General features: G+C 40.7%; 1 protein-coding gene across 1 annotated transcript in view; it reads left to right on the top strand.

Moving 5' to 3' along the window:
- micu2 (mitochondrial calcium uptake 2) overlaps positions 1–23,139 on the top strand; it is a 406,323-nt gene that overhangs the window by 251,533 nt on the left and 131,651 nt on the right. The window contains exon 6 of the mRNA XM_059964209.1: positions 17,891–17,938. Coding sequence (XP_059820192.1) covers positions 17,891–17,938 — 48 coding nt within the window. The remainder of the gene's footprint in view (positions 1–17,890; positions 17,939–23,139) is intronic.

Genomic DNA, 23,139 nt, shown 5'->3' on the forward strand with positions numbered 1-23,139 from the left:
GCGAGAGAGCGCGTCCGCCACGACATTGTCCTTACCCGAGACGTGCCGGACATCTGTCATGTATTCAGAGATGTAGGACAGATAGCACTGCTGGCGGGACGACCAGGGATCAGACACCTTCGTGAATGTAAAGGTAAGCGGCTTGTGGTCCGTGAACACGGTGAAGGGCCGACCTTCTAAGAAGTACCTGAAATGCCAGATTGCCAGGTATAGCGCCAACAGTTCCCGGTCGAAAGCACTGTATTTGAGCTGGAGTGGCCGCAGATGCTTGCTGAAAACTGCCAGGGGTTACCAGCGACCCGTGATGAGTTGCTCCAGTACCCCACTGACTGCCGTGTTAGGTGCGTCCGCTGTGAGGGCGGTAGGGACGTCCATTCTGTGGTGCTCTAGCATCGCGGCGTTCGCCAAGGCTTCTTTCGTTTTAATGAAAGTGGTGGCGGACTCCTCGTCCCAGGTAATGTCCTTGCCCGGACCCGACATCAGGGCGAACAGGGGACGCCTGATTCGGGCAGCTGAAGGGAGGAAGCGGTGGTAGAAATTGACCATACCTACAAATTCCTGAAGGCCTTTGATCATGGTGGGTCGGGGGAAATGGCAGACCATGTCTACCTTAACAGGCAGAGGGGTCGCCCCGTCTTTAGTAATCCTGTGGCCCAGGAAGTCAATGGTGTCGAGTCCGAACTGGCATTTGGCCGGGTTGATTGTTAGACCGTACTCACTTAGTCGGGTGTAGAGTTGACGGAGGTGGGACAGATGCTCCTGATGACTGCTGCTGGCTATGAGGATGTCGTCCAAATAGATGAATGCGAAGTCCAGGTCGTGTCCCACCGCGTCCATTAACCGCTGGAACATCTGTGCAGCATTCTTCAGGCCAAACGGCATGCGGAGGAACTCGAAAAGGCCGAACGGGGTGATGAGTGCTGTTTTGGGGACGTCGTCCCGATATTTGATGGTATCTCCGGACGAGGTCTACCTTGGAGAAGATCCGTGCACCGTGCAGGTTTGCTGCAAAGTCCTGTATGTGCGGCACAGGGTAGCGGTCCGGTGTGGTAGCCTCATTCAGCCTGCGGTAGTTGCCGCACGGTCTCCAGCTCCCTGTCGCTTTGGGCACCATGTGCAGGGGGGAGGCCCATGGGCTGTCGGACTGCCGGATGATCCCCAATTCCTCCATCGTCTTGAACTCCTCCTTCGCCAGTCAGAGCTTGTCCGAGGGAAGCCGGAGAGCACGGGCGTGGAAGGGTGGTCCCTGGGTCGGGATGTGGTGCTGTACGCCGTGTCGGGGCATGGCTGCCGTGAACTGCGGTGCCAGAAATCCGCCAGGACTCTGGTGAAGTCATTGTTCGTCAACATGATGGAGTCGAGGTGTGGGGCTGGCAACTGGGCTTCTCCCAGGGAGAACGTCTGAAAGGTCTCGGCGTGGACCAGTCTCTGCCTCCCCAGGTCGACCAGCAGGCTGTGAGCCGCTGTGACCTGGTCGAGGGAGCTCACCATGTAGTAGTAACGGGTGTCCTCTAAGGTCATCTGCCGAAGGTGGAATTGGGCTTCTGCTTGCTGGAACCATAGGTGAGGTCGCAGAGTCCAGAAGCTTGGCAGTTTCAATGAAGCTGCATGAACAGATGCGGCGTCGTTCATCTCCAGTCCAAAAATCGTTTGGACCATCAGGGTCACCAATTGTAGTGGTGTGCTACACGCAGCACTAAAATAATAACACGGAGTCGGTAAACTGCAGTTAAAGAAAGATTTTATTCGAACTTCACAGCCTTGCTTTAAAGCCTCCCTGATCCCACCTTCCGCGGGTGCGGATGCTGTAGGGGCACGTACTCACAATCCCCCGCAGGCTTTTCCCTTTGTTGGTGAAGCAGACCTGGTGCCCTTTTGAGACTGGCCTTTATGCCGGCGCGCTGGCTATTTGTGAGCCGGTTCGAGTGCGCTAGGAAGTGGGTCGCCACAATAGAATGAATTTTAGGGTAGTATATGGTGATGTAGACATACTTTGATAATACATTTGCTTTGAACTTTTGAGCAGTTACTCATCAACAAGCTACTCATTGATGCTGAATGTGGGTTGAAGCAGGATCACTTGGTACCAGACATCACTGCTGTGCAGACCTAATATGAATATTTTGAATTCTCAAAAGATGACTATCAACACCAGGTCTTTGAGTATCCTCAAAGGTGAAATTGATAGCTTCTTGATCAAGAAATATGGAATGTAGAACAGTACAGTACAGGAATGTGTCTTGCGTAATGCCAGTCTAAAGTAATCCCAGCTGTTGGCACATGGTCCATATCCCTCTATTCCTTGCCTGATGAAATGTTTATCTAAATGCCTCTTAAACAATGCTATTATATCTCTATCTCTCACACCCCCTGGCAATTCAGTCGGGGCACCTATCACTCCTTGTGCAAAAGCAAAATATTTTCTTTAAACTTCTCCCTCTAGCATTTGACATTTCTACCATGGGAAAAAAAAAGAGCTAAAAAAAATGTGAATAACAATCTTGGGCTGAATGTACGAGGCATTGTTAGTAATCAGAATCAGGTTTATTACCATTGGCATGTGACATGAAATTTATTAACTTTTCAGCAGCAGTTCAATGCAATACGTAATCTAGTAGAGAGAGAAAAATAATAATAATAATTAAAATAAAACAATAAATAAACAAGTAAATCAATTACATATAGTGAATAGATTTTTAAAAATATGTAAAAACAGGAATGCCGTATATTTTTTTAAAAAGTGAGGTAGTGTCCAAGGCTTCAATATCCATTTAGGAATCGGATGACAGAGGGGAAGAAGCTGTTCTGAATCGCTGAGTGTGCCTTCAGGCTTCTGTATCTCCTGCCTGATGGTAACAGTGAGAAAAGGACATGCCCTGGGAGCTGGGGATCATTAATAATGGATGCTGCCTTTCTGAGTCACCGCTCCCTAAAGATGTCTTGGTTACTTTGTAGGCTAGTGCCCAAGATGGAGCTGACTAGATTTACAACCTTCTGCAGCTTCTTTCGGTCCTGTGCAGTAGCCCCTCCATACCAGACAGTGATGTAGCCTGTCAGAATGCTCTCCACGGTACAACTATAGAAGTTTTCGAGTGTATTTGTTGACATGCCAAATATCAAACTCCTAATAAAGTATAGCCACTGCCTTGCCTTCTTTATAACTACATCGATATGTTGGGACCAGGTTAGATCCTCAGAGATCTTGACACCCAGGAACTTGAAGCTGCTCACTCTCTCCACTTCTGATCCCTCTATGAGGATTGGTATGTGTTCCTTTGTCTTACCCTTCCTGAAGTCCTCAATCAGCTCTCTCATCTTACTGATATTGAGTGCCAGGTTGTTGTGGATGATAGTAAATTAGGTATTGTAGTGTGAAGGTGTAGGAGTAGAACCTATTGTGATCTTCTACTGCGATAGCCCATCCAGTTCAAGATTCAACATATGTGTTTAGAGATGCTCTCCTGCTCAGCACTTCTGTAAAGCGTGACTATTTGAGATTCTGTTGACTTCCTGTCAGCTTGAACCAGTGAGGCCATCTCCTCTGGCCTCTCATTAACAAAGAATTTTCTCCCACAGACCTGCTGCTCACTGGATGATTTTTGTTTTTCACACCATTCTCTATAAACTCTAGAGACTGTTGTGCATGAAAATCCTAGGAGATCAGAAGTTTCTGAGATACTCTCAAACTAGAATATAAAAGCAAGAATGTAATGTTGAAGCTTTATAATATATTGGTTGGACCACACTTGAAGTATTGTAACCAATTTTGGACCCCTTATCTAAGAAATGATGTGTTGGCATTCAAAAGGGTTCAGAGGAAGTTCATGAGAATGATCCTAAGAATGAAAGGGTGATTGTATGTGGAGCATTTGATGGCCCTAGGCCTGTACTCAATGGACTTTGGAAGATTGAGGGGGGATATCACTGAATATTCAAAGACCTAGATAGAGTGCACACAAAGAGGATGTTGCCTGTAGTGGGGGAGTCTCAGACAAGAGGACACAATCATAAAATTGAAAGACACTACTTCCTTTTATTAGAAGAACATTGTGACACTGTTACATGGGCACCACGGTAGTGCAAAGGTTAGTGCAATGTTATTACAGCTTGGGGCATTGGAGTTCAGAGTACAATCCCAGCATCCTCTATAAGGAGTCTGTACATCCTCCCCATGGAATGCATGGATTTTCTCCGGGTGCTCCAGTTTCGTCCCACATTCCAAAGATGTGCTGGTTAGTAGGTTATTTTGTCATAGTAAATTATCCTGTGATTAGGCTAGGATAAATTCAGGGGTTGCTGGGCTTAGTGGCTCAAAAGGGTGAATCTGAGGACTCTATTGCCCTAGCTGGCTGTGGGGGCCAAGCCACCGGTTTATTTGAAGTGGATGTTGTTAGGTTCTTGAGAGTTAAGGGCGTCAAAGGTTACGGGAGGAGGCAGGAGAATGAAGTTGAGTAAAACAGCTATGCTCAAACCACCCCATCTGGTACCAACAATCATTGCACAGCCAAAGTCACTTAGATCAAATCTCATCCTCATTCTGATGTTTGGTCTGAATAACAAATAAAAACCTTGACCAAGTCTGCATGTGTTTATGCTACCACATGATAGACTAATTAGATATTTGCATTAACGAACAGGTGTACCTAATAAAGTGGCCACTGAGTGTAGTTCGCTGGAGCGATGTCACGGGTGGGTGGGTAGGTGGGTGAAGAACACTTGGCATGCTGGCCTTCATCAGTGAGGGCATTGAACTCAGAAGTTTGGAAAGTTATATTGCAGTTATATAAGATGTCAGTGAGGGCATACTGGAGTATTATATACAATTTTAGTCATTCTGTTATAGGAAGTTGTTTTTACACTAGCATGAGTGTCAGATTTACCAGTTGCCTGTCCTGAGATGCCTGAGTTACACGGAGAGGTTGCGTAGATTTATTCACTGGAACATAAGAGATTGAGATTGATGTTTATAAGATCATTAGGGACATAGACAGGGAGAAAGCACATAGTTATTTTCCCAAGGAGGGAATGCTAAAAGAAAGGGGGCATAGATTTATGATCAGAGGCATGAGATTTAAGAGGGTTACGGGGGCAACTTCTTCATGCAAAAGGTGATGCATATTTAAAATGAGCTGCCAAAAATAGTGGTTGAGGAGGAGAGGGCGCTGCAAGGCAGGCTAAAATGCACAGGATGGACATTCTGTCTACCCAGCATCTTGTTAGCAAATGTATAATCTCTGGAGAACAAGATTTAGGGCCTAAGGTCAAGATTGCTGTATTGGAGGGAAATAAGGAATTGCTGTTTTCAGTATTTCTCAGCGACATGGCTCACTTGGGAAATGCCAAATACATTGGTAAGACCTGAAGACTTCTCGATACACAAGATGGACTGAACTGTGAATTCAGAGAAGCCAAAAGTTCAGGATCTGCATTTCATGATAAGTTCTTTGTGTTGCTTGGGCATGTCGGTTTTGTCATACTCTTGTTCCCCTGACCTGAAACATCTAATAATTAAATGCCGACCATTCTACTTACCCCAGGAGAGTTGTCCTCCATCATTCTAACCACAGCTTACATACCGCCAAAAGCCAATGTAAATCAAGCAGTCAAGATGCATCACTAAACAAGAAGCAGTCCACCCGGACGCATTTCAAATCATAATCGGGGTCTTCAATCAGCCTTGCTTTAAAAATCTTTGCCCTGTTATCATCAGCATATAACCTGCAGCACCAGGGGTTCCATCACCCTAGACTGCTATATTACAATAAGATAGATATCTATCATTCTGTGTCCAGACTGCGTTTCAGGAAATCTGATCACGTGGCTGTCATTCTCCTAACTCTACACAGGCAGAGGTAAAGAGCAAAGCTCCAGAGATAAGGAAAACAAAGAGGTGGTCGCAGGAGGCAGAGGAGCAACTACTGAATTGCTTCAAGTCAGTGGACTGGGCCACGTTCAAGGACTCATCAGTGTATCTGAATGAGTACACCACAGTTGTCATGGACTTTATAAAAAGAGTTGTAGATGAGTATGTTCCCACAAAATCATTCCAAGTCTTCCCCTAAAGCCCTGGATGAAACATGAGTTTCGCAACCTGCTGAGGACCAGATCAGTGGCATTCAAGTCTGGTGACTAAATAAGATACAAGAAGTTTGGGTACAAACTCCGGAAAGCCATTTCAGGGGTGAAGTGGCAATTCCAGATCAGACTGAAGGATGCTTGACAGCTGCGGCAGGACTTGAATACTATTACCTCTTACAAGCTGAAATCAAGTGGCATAGGTGATAACAAGGCTTTGCTCCCAGATGAGCTCAATGTCTCTTATGCTTTAACCATCAAAACATGGAAGAGCCTTCACAAACCCCACAGCACCCCTTGACCCTATGATTTCAGTCTTTGAGACCAAATCAGCATAGAGGAGGGAGATTGAAAATCTGGTTGAGTGGTACCACAACAACAACCTCTCAATCAGTGTCAGCAAGACCAAGAAACTGATTATTGACTTCAGGAGGAGGAAGCTGGAGAACTAGAGATCCATGAGCCTGTTCTCATCGGGGGAGGGGGTGGTGAAGAGGTTTAGTAACTTTAAATTCCTCAGTGTTATTTCAGAGAATCTGTCCTGTGACAGATTTACATTTACGACAAAAGCATGGCAGCAGCTCTACTTAGAAGCTTGTGTAGATTTGACATAACGTCTAAAACTTTGACAAACTTCTATAGATGTGTGGTGGAGAGTATGGGTCTGGTGTGAAAACGCCATTGCCCTTGAACCGAAAATCCTACATGAAGTAGTGGATATGGCCCAGTCAATCACCAGTAAAGGCCTACCCACCATTGAGCACATCTACAAGGAATGCTGATGCAAGAAAACAATATCCATTATCAACAACCCCTCCACCCAGGCCATGCTCTTTTCTCGATGCTGCCATCGGGAAGAAGGTAAAAGAACCTCAGGACCCACAGCTCCATGTTCAGGAACGATTAGTACTCTTCAATCATAGACTCTTGAACAAGTTGGGATAACTTCATTCGCTCATCACTGAACTGTTCCCACAACCTGTGAACTCACTTTCAAGGCTTCTTCATCTCATGTTCTTGATCGTTATTGCTTTTGTATTTGCAGTTTGTGGTCTTTCGCATTTTGTCTGTCCTGTTGGTTGCAGTTGATCCTATTATGCTTCTTGGATTTACTGAGTATGCCTGCAAGCAAATGAATCTCAGGATTGTATATGGTGATATCTATGTACTTTGATAATAAATTTACTTTGAACTTGGAATATATCAGCAGAATTTAAAAGCTGACTAGTTCAATACATGGATAGGAGAGGTTAAGGCGGCTGCTAGCCAAATGCAGCAGATGGACTAGCCGACTGGTAACACATGGATGAGTTAGTTGAAGGACATGTTTTCATGTTGTATGACACTCTGACTCTAGGAGTGAAAGATAGCAGGCAGGTGGTGACAAGTAGGGGAGGGGATGTGGGACGAAGTTGGGAGATATTGGCAGGTGAATGATAGATGGAGACTGACAAAGAGGAAGAAAAAGAGAGGCAGATGGAGTGTGATGGGAAGAAGGGAGTGTGAAAGTTAGACACAACTACTGGAGGGATAGTGAACAAGCCATGATTAAATGGCAGAGCAGACTTGACAGCCCAAATGGTCTAATTCTTCTTACGTGTCTTACGGTCTTACTCAGACCACCCCATCTGGCATCAACAATCGTTCCATGGTTGGAACCCAGAAGATAATATCCTTGGTGTGGTGAAGATTACTACAGTGACATTGTAGAGGTCACATCAACTAATATTCATAAAAAGTAACTCCTAATAAGAGGACAGGTAAATATAAAAGATCTCCAGGAACCTTTACAAATAGAGCATGAAGTTTCTTTTCCTACATCCACCGCCCCCCATACACCCCAACAACCTGACCAAACATAATTATTTAATCAATGTCAGCAAAGCAGATTAATTAGTCAGTGTTACATTGCTTTATGTGGGAACTGGCTTTGTGCAAATTAGTTGCAGTATTTTTTGCATTGTAACAGTGCCTATACTTCAAGAAGACTTTTTTTGCTGTCAAGCAAGTGAGATATACTGAATGGGATATCAAAGGTATTTTATAAATTCAGGGTGCTTCTTTTTAGAAAAATTTAAGAAATTAGGAATAAAAGAAAATCTGTATTTTTTTTTTGGAATAATCCTTAGCATAAATAGAGCTGTAGATGTAAAACTAATATTTCAGCCCAGACACCTCTGCAGAAGTTCCTTTGGACAGACCAACCATTTTTATCTGTTTCACCATTGGTAACCTTCTCTTCCTCAAAAGGCTTTAAACTGGGATAAATCCTAGATAGAGAAATAGGATATGGCTACAGACAGCAAAACAAAACCTGGACAACCATCTTGGGTTGATACTCCTCCATCCCCGCGGGTGTTGGGAAATGACCATCTCCATAAGCATCATCATTACCATAAACATCCCGGGTCACCAAAAACCAGAAACAACCAGACTAATCATATAAATATTACAAAAGCGAATCAGAGGCTGCGTATTCTGCAAGAGAGACTTATTCATGATTTTCCAAAGTCATTTCACCATTTAGAGGCATACAATGAAATACCTTCCACTTACTGGGATGAATGCAGTTCCAACAATACTCAAAGTTTAACATTATCCAGGACAAAGCAGCATCTAATTGTTATCCCATGAACATCTGGTGAAACTTTTGAAATGCCTGTTTTGCTGCCACTGCTATTGTGCGATCGGAAAAATCTCCGGGAGGAAGGCCCCGAATCCTCGGCTTTGCCTGTTGCTCGGCAGCCGGGGCTGGGGTCAAAGCACTTGGCAGAGATGGTGCTTGGTGTCGAAGGGCTGGTTGGAGGCTCGAAGTTTTCAGAAAGACTCAGATGGCTGTGGCCGAGTGCTTCCAGGGGGCTGTATCGGCAAGGTCGTGGAGCTGGAGGTTCATGGCAGGAAGAGGTTTTCTTCCTTCTACCGTCTGCGTGAGATGATGGGCTGTCGGGAATTTGAGACTTTTTTTACCATGCCATGGTCTGCTCTTTAACAGATCACGGTATTGCTTTGCACTGTTGGAACTGTATGTTAAATTATGTGGTTTTTGTCAGTCTTTTATCAATTATGGTATTGTCTGCACTGTTGCAACTAAATGTTAACTATAACTATGTGGTTTTGTGTAGGTTTTTGGTTTGTTGGGTGGTAGTGCTAGTCTCTTGACTTGGTGTGTCTGGGTAATCTTGTTTTGTCTGATGGGTTTGGAGTTCCTTTTCGGGGAATGTGCTAAGATGGTAGCGCAATATTAATACGCAGCAGCTTCTCCGGACTCTAGATTGGGGATTACCAAACGTTATGTGGTCTGTTTTGTCGTGTGCTTTTTTTGTGTTATCATTCCGGAGAACGTTGTCTCATTTTTTAACTGCATTGCATTTGTGGTTTCTAAATGACAATAAACTGAATCTAAATCTTTCCCTAAGCTCACACAATGGATGCAGTAACTGCTACAATAAGTACAGCTGCATCCAAACATGTGACCTTCCCACTGAGAATGGCATCAAACAGCACCTCCAAATCGCATGGCATCCTGACTTAGAAAAGTATTGCCATTCCTTTAATGCTACTATGTGAATGCGATCTTCTGTTTGCAGTTTTTCCAAAGGCAAGGCTTAGTTATTGCCAAAGCTCCTCAGATCTGTATACAAATATTTTTTTTAAAGTAGTCATTCTTCTATATAAAAAATTCCGTCTCTTGAAACGGTCCCTCTTCAGAGCAATACAGCTAAGATCAATAACGTTGTTGGAAATCTAGCCTGGAATCTTGCCATGGTGCAGCAGCAGCCACTTCAAGTTTTCTTTCATTAAGCACAAATAACCTGTAACTAATCAAAGCAAAACTTCCAATTAAAGGTCATAAAAATAAAAGGTTAGCTTTGTTTTCTCGTTCCAAAGATGCTATCTGACGCAGAATATTTCTGATATTTTTTTCAATTATTTCAGATTCCCAGCATCACAATATTTTCCTGTAGAATAACTACTGAAATAATAAACTCTATGATGGTGAGAAAGTAAGAACTCAGTCTCTAACTACATCTATGGAAACCTAATAAAATTTCTGATAATTGCTATTGATAACCAAACCCATCATCTTTAGGTTTCAGAAATAGATGTTGGAGAGAACAGTGATGAAGTATAGAAGGATGAGCCCTGGAAGCATTCATCTGTTCCCTCTACACTTGTTGATTTATTTAAATAATGTCAGTATTTTCTGATTCCTCCTTTAAACTTTGTCAGATCCAACCTAAACTTTACATCAGTCTTTATCTTCTTCCCTTATTTCCTTCCGTGTTAATGAGCTTTCAAAACTCACTCAGCACCTGAAAGCTAATTTAACCTGAGTTTCCATAGTCGTGCCTGGTCATTTTAAATATTTTTCTTGAGGAAAATAAAGTCACACCTCAAAGCTATCCACATCTTCATGAATTATTTGAATGAGATTTCTTGCAAATTGCATCCCTTCAAGGAAGAAAAAGTTGGATCCTGAAACTAAAGGACAGTGATAAGTCCGCTTTAAGAGGTTTTGACATAACGTATTAAAATTTATTAAGGAATTGATCAGTATAACCCTGCTTAGCTAGAATGTAGTTTAGTATGTTTTTTTGAAGAAATTTAAAATTGGGTTATGAGTATATAGAGATTTACATTGTGAATTTAATTGCTGTTTTAAGTTATATTATTCAAATGTAATTGTTGTATCATTCAAACTTTAATGTTTCCGCTTTGAAGTAGATCAAAAAGTATTTTAAAACTAAATTTTTGAGGAGATATAAATGTTTAAAAATCTGTCTAATTGTATTTCAAAATATGTGCTGGAATTACAAATTGCACCAAATCACTGCATTAAAATGACTTGTCTGTATATCCAGGCCATTCTGAAATATAAAGATGTGCATAATGTAGACTTTTTATCATAAAAGGGGAATCATTGGTCTGCTTTTTATCTGTGTCAAGTAACCCCATTCCTTGTGTTTTGGCCCATGAGTAACTAAAATGCATCCTGAATGCAAAATTTATCCTTGAATGGTAAAATGTGCATTACCTGCCATCTTGTGGAAACTTGGTAGTAGTATGTAAAATATGTCCATGTTTATCTGTATTAGCATTTCCTATATTATAATCAAGAATCCTTAAATTGCTGTCTATTTTAATTATAAGCACACAACAGAATTACACAGGGATTTCTTGTGTGTGTGAGCTGTGTTGTTTGGTGGTTGCATGTCCATGTGACATTGTATCAAGAAGACATATCAGTTCATGTTCTCTCAGATACAATTTCACACATTAGCCAGCGGTAGGTACAATATGCATCTGCTTTCAATAAGGGCCACATTCTCAAGAATACTCATTGATTTTGAGCTCAGTGATTCTAAATTTAAGGAATGAATTTTAAAGAGTCATTTTTTTCTATCATTAATAGCACTAATGTACTCAATGTTAGTAAATAGTGCAGACCTGTTAGCTTTTCCATTTGAAGTGTCTGCTCAATCAGCCTTGGAAGTAAAACATTAGGGCAAAATGAGCATATGATTCTGCCATGTAGTGCGGTACAGAATTGTAGTATAGAGTAATTCCAGCATTAATTGCTGTTCTACAATGAGTTATCTCTCTTGGAAGATGAAATATTATAATAATGTCTCTATCAAGAGCCTACAAAGGAAAATTTGTGGAAGTCAGATGATGATAGGAAATATTCTGGTTCTGTAATGATGCCACAGCTCATTTACATGAAGTGCTTGAATATTACTGGCACCTACATGGATGTGCACAGAATAATTTACTGACTTAGGAGCAGCGGCAAGAAAATGGTAACAGTATTCGGGAAGGATTTGAAAGAAGTACTACTTACTGCTTGGATATTTAGGATCCAAGTTTATTTATGCTGGTTCAAGATTATCATTATAAAATATATTTCAGTTAAGAGATTTATCTTAATTACACTTTTTGTGTTCCCATATGTTAAAGTTGGTTTATTTTGATCTGCCCAAAACCCTTTCTATACTACAATGCAATTGACAATTCAGAGTAATATTATTTTCATGGTTATGTTTCTTATATTTTCATATATATATACAAGTATATTGATTCCAACATTTAATTTGAAAATTATTTGTCTATCATTTAAACCGTATGTTTTATTAAAACAGGCTTTGTTGTGATAGGAATTAAATTAGGGGCATAGATTAATATTTTTATCTTAATCTATAATTGGGACATAGATGAACAAGGCTTATTCTTCCTTGATAATTTTTGTAAAAACAGAGTTTTATCTACCTAAACATGTGGAAATTAAAAAAGAATTAGATTAGTTCAATGGAAAACAGTTTCACCTTGTGGAGAGGACATGTTTCTTAAAAAAGCGATGCTCTCTATTGGCACATGGCCTAGCAGTGCTAGTGATACAATCTAGCAGCTTGGCAGCTTTGCATGTTGCCATTCCTCAGGGGAATTATGTGCAGACTGTTCTGTTGAATTCAAGGCTTCCAGATATGACATAAAGCTGAAATACTTGGATCTTTTAAAATGATGTTATAGTAATTCCTCTGCTACCATTTGCAAATTGACTTGAAATAATCTAGCTTTATATTATTCATTTTACATAAATTAGCTAAAATATGGGTAACATAAAATATTACAAATTAATATATACTAAATCAACATTAGAACATAAGTTAATTATTTAGGAATTCAATAGAACAAGCAATGTATTTTGACATTTATTCCCACTTGTTACTGTGGTAATAATCATGATATAATCTAATTACAGTGTATATTTATTAAGTATTTAGTTATTGACCGCAAAACGGACAACAAAATGCATATAAAAACCAATTAATATAATTGCGATTAATTTAAATTATAATTCATTTTAAACGATATCTTGATAAAATCTGAAGTATGTTTTTCTCAACAAATGCAGGAAAAAAAGAGGAAAAATAACAATGTATGCCCCAGCTTTGATGTTAGAGCCATACTGCAGGCAAACTCCTTTCCCCCCCCCCACCCCGACCACCAACTTTGTGCAGACCTGACACGTTCATTTATCAGTGATCTCAAACCAAGCCCAATTTATTATCTCCAATTGTGCACTAACCCTTCCCAGTTTCTTATCACTCACTCATACGCTAGGGATAACTTATTGTGGACCATTAATCTACCAACCTACATGAGTCTGGGATGTGGGTGGAAACCAGAACACTGTCACAGGAAGAACATACGAACTTCACACCAATGACCAGGACATGTGAGGCAGCAGTTCTACTGGATGTTCCACTGTGTTACTTCTATTGATGTTAAGCTGTGATAGATCATCATTTTCTGTATCAGAGCCTGAAAGTTCACCAACAAATGTATCAACTGAACAAGGATGAATTAAGCATTGTTCAGAATGCAGAGTACCTACAATTTCTGAGTTGCAATTTGATGTTACCACTTACACTAATTACAGGCCAGTTACAGCCTGTAGTCCTAATATGCTTCAACACTACATTAAACTGTGCATCCATCCCAGTGCAAGACTTTAAACAATCCCAACAATAAAGGTACAAGAGCTATTCCCCAATTATAGCTTATAAGATGTGAAAGAGGAGATTATTAAAAGAAATGAGGGATCAAGCTCTTTCCACTGAATGAGTGCAAAAATGCTTATCGCAGCTGAATGAGTCCACTGTATCTGGGCACTCCTTAGCTATACCTTCCCAAAACTTCCAAAAGTAGCATGAAAAGATGAGTTGCTCATCTCTTAAAACAATTTAAGGTAGCATACCTATTCATTTAGGAACGTAGTGAATACTTAGAACACACCTATTCAACTCACTGGCTTCAGATTTGAGCTGTTGATCCCTTCAGGCAGGTGAAAGAAGGACTTTGGTTGGTACTTGCATTGGAATCTGTACAATATCGATAAATACGTCAACTTGCCTTGTTACGAACCCCGTAACTGGGTCACTTACCAGCAAAGATAGAGAGGTCTGTTGAAGTCTGATGGTACTATTTTTAACAGTATTTATTGATAAAAATACACTAAATAATATCAATGCAACCATACAGATAATATACGTCGTCAATACCAAATCTAAATGCGCGGGTATAATAATCAATAAGAAATAGCTCTATCGTTGTCTAGGGGATAATGTATTGTCCGATGGAAATATAAAAGTCACTGTTAGTTCGTTCATGCTGCAGTGTTTTGGTTTGAGAGAAAGATGGGTTTAAAACTTGCCCAGTCCTTTTATGATGTTAATCCTTCGAGTTGTTGGGAGTTGGTTTCCCCATTGTTAGCTAAAAGCCAGTCTCCCGTGGTAAAAGTCACTGGTTCTGGGCAAATGGAACCGAACGCACGTGGCCTCCTCCCACCGGCTTCCACTATTACGGGATCGCTAGCGTTTCTTCTGGTGCGTCTGAGGGGCTGTTCCCACAGACCCTCTTTTATCCTGACTCACAGGGTCTCAGATGTCAATCAGGTTGGGGGTGATGCAGTCCCTCCCTCAACCAGCCCACTTTGCCTGAGGGCTTCCACGTAGCACAGTATTGCAATACACAAGTTCATCTTCAAGAGACAATGGCCGTGTCCCGTAGCTTTATATCGCCGGGGAACGAGACATTCCACACATCTCTCTCTCATTTCCTGGGTCTCCTGACCCAAATCAATAGTGATCTTGCGATTCTCACAAAGGAGGGGGCTACCCCGCACCCTTCGGCCCCTCAGAGCTGTGGTACATTCATAACAGCCTAAACAATCTTGTGTGCCATAAATACAGTTGGTAAGGGCAGTAGTTCATTGGTTGGTTTTACATTGTATCAATAATGACAGGGCACCTATGCAGGAGAGTTTTTAAAGTGGAAAAGCCATTGCATGGGGCAGTTCCACTCTCTTGACCTCGGAAGTCTAGGTCTAGTGGTAAGAGTCACCATCACAAATTGAAGTTCTCCTTGGTTACAGTAGATGATCATGACTTCTGTGCCTTGTCATACCCTTCGCTCTTCATGAAGTGTTGCAGAACCATCCTCCTTAACCACTGGATCCCACTGTTGAACTCATCCACCCTGTCCACTGGACCTGACTTCACATACTCAGTCCCTATCACACCAGGTTATGAGACCCACTGGCTATCCTCACCTGATTTAGCCTAACTGTTGGAGGGGTGTACCGGGGTGCGGCCTCCGTTGCAGGCAAACAGCTACTTGAAAGCGCACGTGGGTGAGTGTCCACTGGGGCCCAAAGATGAGTGAGCTCCCCCAAAATGGACATGACAAGCCATTTCACAAGAGATGCTACCCCTCCCTAGACATCCCATACGTGCTAATCATTGGAAAGTAAATAACACCCTAAAAAATTTAACAAAATGGAGAGGAAAGTGCATGAAACAATACCGCACTTTAGGTATAATATTGCTACAAGAAAGTATTTCTTGTCTTACAATTAAAGGTAGTTTTATGTAACTTCACCCTGTTATACAGAACATGATAGACCATTTGCCCTTTTATATCATCCCTGCTTAACAATCCAAGGTCCACAATCATCTTTCTAGATGAACCTACAACTAATTTATATTTCTAATGTATTGTATCTAGTGCTCACAATGTAGTCTCCTCTACTGTGGGAAAACACAAATCCACTTTTATAATCTTCTGAGTATACTTGCAGCGATATGCCCCACTAATATGATGAACTGAATACCGAGTCTTTGGGCCTACTCCAGGCTGCTCCAGGGATTTGGATCTAAGGACTCAATTTGGTTCAGAATGATGTTGTTGCTTCCTTCTATTGTTTATATGATTTGTTTTGTGTTTTTTTTTCTTTGTCTTTCTCTGTGGGCACTGCGGGTGTGGGAGGGGGGTTGGTCTTATTTTTGTAATTGGGTACTTTTGGGTTCTTTGCTTTGTGACTGCCTGTAAATAAACAAATCTTAAGGAACCTTTGAAACAACTTCCTTCAATCTATAAGGGTGAGCAACTCCCTGAACCCTGTCAGTTTAATTCTCCATCCCAATCCCATTCACATGCTGACATCTTTATTTGGTCTACTTCAATGTTCTAACAAAGCAGGCCGAATTCAGATGTCAGCAAAGTACTTTCAGCCCTAAAGATTCAAGGTGAAATTCAACAATTTCAGATAACCAGTCTTTACTGTTATTGTCAGAACTGGCCAGTTTCATTGTAATATCATTGGAAACAGAAGCTTACCTTTTCTCTCTGTCATGCACTGTCTGATCTGCTAGGTATTTTCAGATAGTTTTAGATTTCTAGCAATTTATTATTATTTTTCTCTTTCCCAAACTCTCTTCAATTAGATATTAACTAGACTGTGCTGAAAGGATTGCGTCAGTACCAGACAGGTCTCCATCCTGTCACCAACATTCACGTTGGTTTTTGTATCCTCCCCATTTGTAACATAAAACATAACCTGCTTTTGTACTTTTACCTGAAAAGTCCATTCTCCCACCATATTGCTTTTATTCCAGAGTTTTTGTGCTTTTATATGGTTTTTACAAATTGTTAATTGGACTTGTCATTTATCTTTTGACAAGGCAGTCCTTTAATCAGGCTGCTCCTCATCCAAATGTGTGAGATAAAATGAGCCTTTCCCCTTCCATTAATGCACAGGCAGTTTGAAGAAAAACGGTGGAGCAAGATACTCATAAATCTCTAAATCCTCACTTTTTATGGGTTGAAATTCATTCCTGAAGAATGAGAATATGTGGAGAGAATTTAAACATTACAATCCTCTAAGACTGATCAGTAATGCTAGATCAGCTATTTTATAACAAAGAATCTGATGTTTAAGGCAAATTTCAGAATTAATGGATGATACAGAGCAAATGTTAAAAATACACAAAAAGTTAATGCTAAGGTTTTTACGTTTTGTGTAATTAAGTGGTAATTTTATAACCCTGTACTTACTTGCAAGCTGAATCCTCATCTAATATATCTATGTAATAGAAATCAACATTAAAAATTCTATCAGTTGAAGAAATCCCAGGCATATGTTGTACAATAATAAAATATTCAGAATAAAAAGTAGTTCAGTTCCCAATATTGGGAGATTTCCTTCATTCACAAACATATGCTTTTGTTTTTATTTTTACTATAATTTTATCGTATACAGCATAATTTTCCATTGTGTTGATTTTCCACGCCCAATCTTACATTGTTCTCCAGAGATCAACAACTGAGGTGTACTTGAGGGGAAAGGATGTAAAGCAAGTCAGCCATTGTGCTCTTATTTATTGGAAGTCAAATCACAGTAGCTTGGGTAGAGGTAGATGAAACATTGATTGTGCCCACCTCCAGGCTGGAAATTATGTGTAAAAAATGTTATAGGAGGGTATTTTTGAATGAAGGGAGACTGCCAAATATCACTTCAGAAATTAAATTAATTTAATGGTTTTGAGCCATGTCTCATCCGTACTGTTTTGATAAGGTATAGTAACACCTCTGTGATTCATGATTGAAGACCTTTCTAAGGACATTATAACTTGGTGGTCTTCTTCATATCCAGCAATGGATATACCCTCAATTTCTATCTAAAAGTAGAAAGCTTACATAATTTTTGGGAAAAAAAGATGCATTTCCAGTCATACAAATGTGTCAAATGTTAATCGGTAAAATGCAGCTAGTTTAGAAATCCATGCTGTCCTGCAATTAAATGATTCAACACTAATTTGCTGAAATGTCAAAAGGTATTTATCTAGAAATCTTGGTTGACTTTATTGCATTAATTTACTGTTTTCAAAAACTACTGCAATATGTTATCAAGTAATTAATGAAAGGACCATAAAAGAGAAATTAACAATTGCTGTCTTTTTTTGTTTTCCTCTAGGTCTAATATCATACACAGAATACTTATTCCTGCTGGGTATTCTAACAAGTAAGTTGAGTTAAACTGTAATTTATCTGATGTTAACATTTGTTCATTTTGCCTTTTAACCAAAATTGTGTCCTGTTTTGTACAAAGCTTTATAAATAAAATCATTAATGAAGCCAGTGTTAAAAATTAACAATTTATTAGATGCCTATGAAGATTTGAATTGATTAAATAACTTCTTCTTTTTCATTTGACTACTTTTATTGAGAACAGCTGCAGGCCCCTAAAGCCACTTAGGTGAAACAACCTCTAGTGAAGTAATCATTGTAGAATCATAGAGTCTTACAGCATGGAAGCAGCCCCTTTGGCCCAACTCGCCCATGTTGGCGGTGCTGCCAAGAGGATTAGTCCCATCTGCCAGTGTTTGGCCCATAGTTCTCTAAAAGTCTATCTACTTAGCTTGCTTTTATATGTTGCTAATGTGCCTGCCTCAGCCACTATTTCTAGAAGCTCTTTCCAGATATACACCATGCTTTGCATGAAAAAAACTGTCCCTGATGTCCCTTTTAAATCTTAAACCTATATACCCACTTGTTTTTAGCACTCTGTCCCTGAGAAAAAGACTATGACTCTGCCTTGAGTGATTTTGTATACCTCTATCAGGGCAAACCCCTGTCTTCTACATTCAAAGGAATAAAAATCCTAGTTTATGTAATCTCTCCTTGTAACACAGGCTCTCAAGTCTTAGTAAATCTCAAGTCAACATCTTAGTAAATCTTTTCTGTACTCTTTCTATTTTAATAAAATCTTTCTTATAACAGGGTGACCAAAACTGTGCACAACATTCCAAATGAGACTTTACCAATGTATACGTAGAACATAGCATGTAGAAATCCACAGCACATTCCAGGCCCTTCAGTCCACAATGTTGTGCTGACCATGTAACCTACTCTAGAAACTGCCTAGAATTTCCCTAGTGCATAGCCCTCTATTTTTCTAAGCTCTAAATACCTATTTAAGAGGCTCTTTTAAAGAATTATAACTGAGCTTAGCTTCCAAGCTCCTATACTCATCACCTTGGCCAATGAAGGCCAGTGTGCCAAATGCTTTATTCACTACTTCACTGAGAAACCACTGTCAGCAAACTATACAGTTACACTCTTTCACACAGTCTGCCATGTTGATTTTTAATGAGACCTATTATCTCCCTAACCATTATGTGTACAGTGTCACAGTGCTATGTGATTTTTTTTTATTGTTCTTCTGGATATTTGGACAAAGATTTTGATAAGTGTCTGAGTTTGCCTAATTTTAATTAATCCATACCAGATTTCTCCTCTAAATCTAAATGAGCTATAATTAAAGTTTCAAAAGCAATTTTAATCGCACAATGGTGCAAATAGTAGACCACCACCTCACAGTGCGAGAGGCACAGGTACAGTCTTGACCTAGGGTGCTGTCTGAGCTAGCTGTGTTTACAATCCACTGCAGCTTTTACTGATCCTGTGCAGTGCAGTGGCCCTTCTATACTAGATGGTGATGCAACCAGATGGAATGTTCTCCATGGTACATCAGTAGAAATTTGCTAGACTTTGACATACCAAGTCTCCTAATGAAATATAGCAACTGGCATGCCTTCATAATTGTATTGATATGTTGGGCCCAAGATAGATCTTCAGAGATGTTGACTTAGGAATTTGAACTGTTCATCCTTTCTACTGCTGACCCCTCAAAGAGAACTGGTTTGTGTTCCCACAACTTCCCTTACTTGAAGTCCGCAATCGAATCTTTGGTCTCACTAGCGATGAGCATAAGTTTATTGTAGTGACACCTGATCTGTTTCACTCCTGTATACCTGCTTGTTACCATCTGAGATTCTGCCAACATCTGTGTCATCGGTGAACTTATAGATGGCATTTGAGCTGGCCTAGCCAAACAGTCATGAGTGTCGAGAGGACAGAGCAGTGGGCTAAGCACACATCCTTAAGGTGTACCAGTGTTGAATTTTCAGCAAGAAGGTGTTACTTCCAATCCACAGTAACTGTGGTCTCCCAATGAGGAAGTCAAGGATGCAGTTGCAGTGGTCCAAGTTTATTGATAAGTACCAAGGGGATGATGGTGTTGAATGCTGACCTGTAATCAACAAATAGCAGCTTGATGTAGGTTTTGAATTTGTCCAGTGGATTCAAGACTGACTGGAGAGCCAGTGAGAGCCACCTGCTTTAGACCTATAGTGGTGGTTGGCAAATTGTAGTGGGTCCAGGTCCTTTTTTAGGCAGGAGTTAATTCTCGCCATTGTGAACATTCTGGATCACTACTTTTGAACATCTAGCCCTCAGTTGATTGTGAATCTCATGGTTCATCCACAGCTTCTGGCTTGGGATGTCTGGTATATTCCTGAAGGTGCACAGTCACCCACACACTGATATTGTTCATTTACAGTCAATCATAAATACATGACAACCTACACTAGAAGAATTCCTCTGTCGTTAACGGTTAGCAATTAATACACTTTTATAATACTGCAGTGGTTTTGGTAAAGTTCTAATTTGTTCTCTATTTCATTTAAATACATAATTTGTCACAGTTGAACGTTATTTTGTCTTTTTTGTATACAGTACCTTTTTAACTATTTCCATGAAACTTGCATATAATCTATTAGGAACTGACACAGTTTTATAGAACATAAGTAGTATTAATTAGTAGTGTTCTAATTTGTTCTGTATAACTTATTTGTCAGTCCAATGAAAGGTCTTTTTTATACATTTTTAACCATTTTCATGAAACTTCAGCTAATTGGGGCAGCTGCTTAATTGGCCTAAGATGTACTGGTCCCGATGTATCCCAATTATTTAGAATCCACTGTATATGAAGTATGTGTATATGTGTGTGTGTGTGTGTGTGTGTGTGTGTGTGTGTGTGTGTGTGTGTGTATGTTTATTTGGGGCACAATGCCACTTAATTGAGGCTGGAGATTGTTGCCAAACAATTTCTAACTACTATCAGTTGTACATATTTCTATGACCGTTAGACACAACATCATGTTTGGAGCAAACAGTTTTTAAATAGCGTCATGTGTGTGTGTTTGTGTTCAGGAAACTGTGTATTTTGTCACTGATAGTTAGCGAGAAATAAGCAGTAAGACAATCAGATCTGTTTTGCTCACTATGATTTTAAGCATTCAGGCTTGGAGACGCCAGGACTGGTCAGGAGTAGAAATCCAATTTCACTACTTCAACAGGTTTGGAACTACAAAGAATTTGAATGTTACAATGAAAATGAAGATTTGGAGGATGCAATTGTCAAAAGCATTGTATGAAGACAGTCCATTATCTGCACTAGGTGTCTGCACTGATTTTGTTCATTTATTTTTTTTTATTCATTTACAGAGTGTGGGCATTGCCAGCTAAGCCAACATTTATTGCTCTTCCCTAGTTCCCCTTGAGAAAGTGGTTGATGAGTTGTCTTCTTGAAACACTGCAGTTGCTGAGTTGTAGGTACACCCACAGTGCTGTTAGGGAGGGAATACCATGATTTTGACCCAGCGACAATGAAGGAACAGTGATATGTTTCCAAATCAGGATGGTGAGGGACTTGGAGGGGGATTTCCAAGTTGTGATGTTCCCAGGTATCTGCTGTTCTCATCCTTCTAGATGGTAGTGGTCATGAGTCTGGAAGGTGCTGCTTATGAACTTTGGTGTGTTGTTGCAGTGCCTGTTGTAGATATACACACTGCTGCAACTGTTCGTCAATGGTGGAGGGATTAGATGCTTGTGGAAGGGGTACCAATCAAGGGGGCTGCCTTGTACTGGATGGTGTCAAGCTCCTTGAGTGTTGATGAAGCTGCACTCATTCAGGCGAGTGGCAAATATTCCATTACACTCCTGACCTGTAGATGGTGGACAGGCTTTGAGGAATCAGGAGTTGAGTTACACACCACAGGATTCCTAGCCTTTGACCTGCTCTGGTAGCCATGGAGTTTATATGGCTAGACCAGTTCAGTTTCCTGTTAACGGTAATCCCCGGGATGTTGATAGTAGGGGAATCAGTGATAGTAATGCCATTGAATATCAAGGGATGATGGTTAGAGCCTCTCTTGTTGGAGATGGTCATTGCTTGACACTTGCGTGGCTCAAATGTTACTTGCCACTTGTCAGCCCAGGCCTGAATATTGTCCAGGTCCTGCTGCATTTGGGTATGAACTACTTCACTATCTGATGAGTCATGAATGGTGCAGAACATTGTGCAGTCATCTGTGAACATCCCCGCTTCTGACCTTTTGATGGAAGGAAGGTCATTGATGAAGCAGCTGAAGATGGTTGGTCCGAGAACACTTCCCTGAGGAACTCCTGCAGTGATGTCCTGAGGATGAGATGATTGACCTCCAACCACCACAATCATCTTCCTTTGTGTCAGGTATGATTCCAACCAGCAGAAGATTTTCCCCCTAATTCCCATTGACTCCATTTTAACTAGGGCACCTTGATGCCATACTTGGTCAAACACTGCCTTGATGACAAAGGCTAGCGCTCTCACCTCACCTTGGGTATTTAGTTGTTTGGTCCATGTTTGGACCAAGGAGGTGATAAGGTCAGGAACTGAGTGGCCTTGATGGAATCCAAACTGGACATCTATAAGCAGGTTATTGCCAAGTAGGTGCTGCATGATAGCACTGTTGATGACCCCATCCATTACTTTGCTGATGATTGAGATTGCTGGGCAATTTTCCACATTTTGTGGTAGATGCCGGTGTTGTAGTTGTAGAGAAACAGCTTGGCTAGTGGCATGGCAAGTTCTGGGACATGAGTCTTCAGAGCTATTGCCAGGATTTTGTCTGGGCCCATAGCCTTCACAGTATGCAGTGCTTTCTGCCTTTTCGTGATATCACGTGGATATCAATTGGATTGGTTACATACTGACATCTGGGATGCTGGGGACTTCTGAAGGAGGCTGAGCTGGATTATCCACTTGGCGCTTCTCACTGAAGATTGTTGCAAATGCCTCAGTCTTATCTTTTGCACTGGTGTGCTGGGCTAATCTATCATTGAGGATGGGGATATTTGTGGAGCTTGCTCATCCATTGAGTTGTTTGATTGTCCACCACCATTCATGATTGGATGTGGCGGGACTACAGAGTCAATCAATTTACAGTCAAAAGAACAATGCAGTGTACATTAGATGAAATCTTCCATTAATAACTATTAGGAACTAACACAGTTTTATAGAATATTAGTATTGTAGTGTTCTAATATGTTCTGTATTTA

This window comes from Hypanus sabinus, chromosome 3 (genome assembly GCF_030144855.1).
Source record: "Hypanus sabinus isolate sHypSab1 chromosome 3, sHypSab1.hap1, whole genome shotgun sequence".
NCBI classification, from domain to species: Eukaryota; Metazoa; Chordata; class Chondrichthyes; order Myliobatiformes; family Dasyatidae; genus Hypanus; species Hypanus sabinus.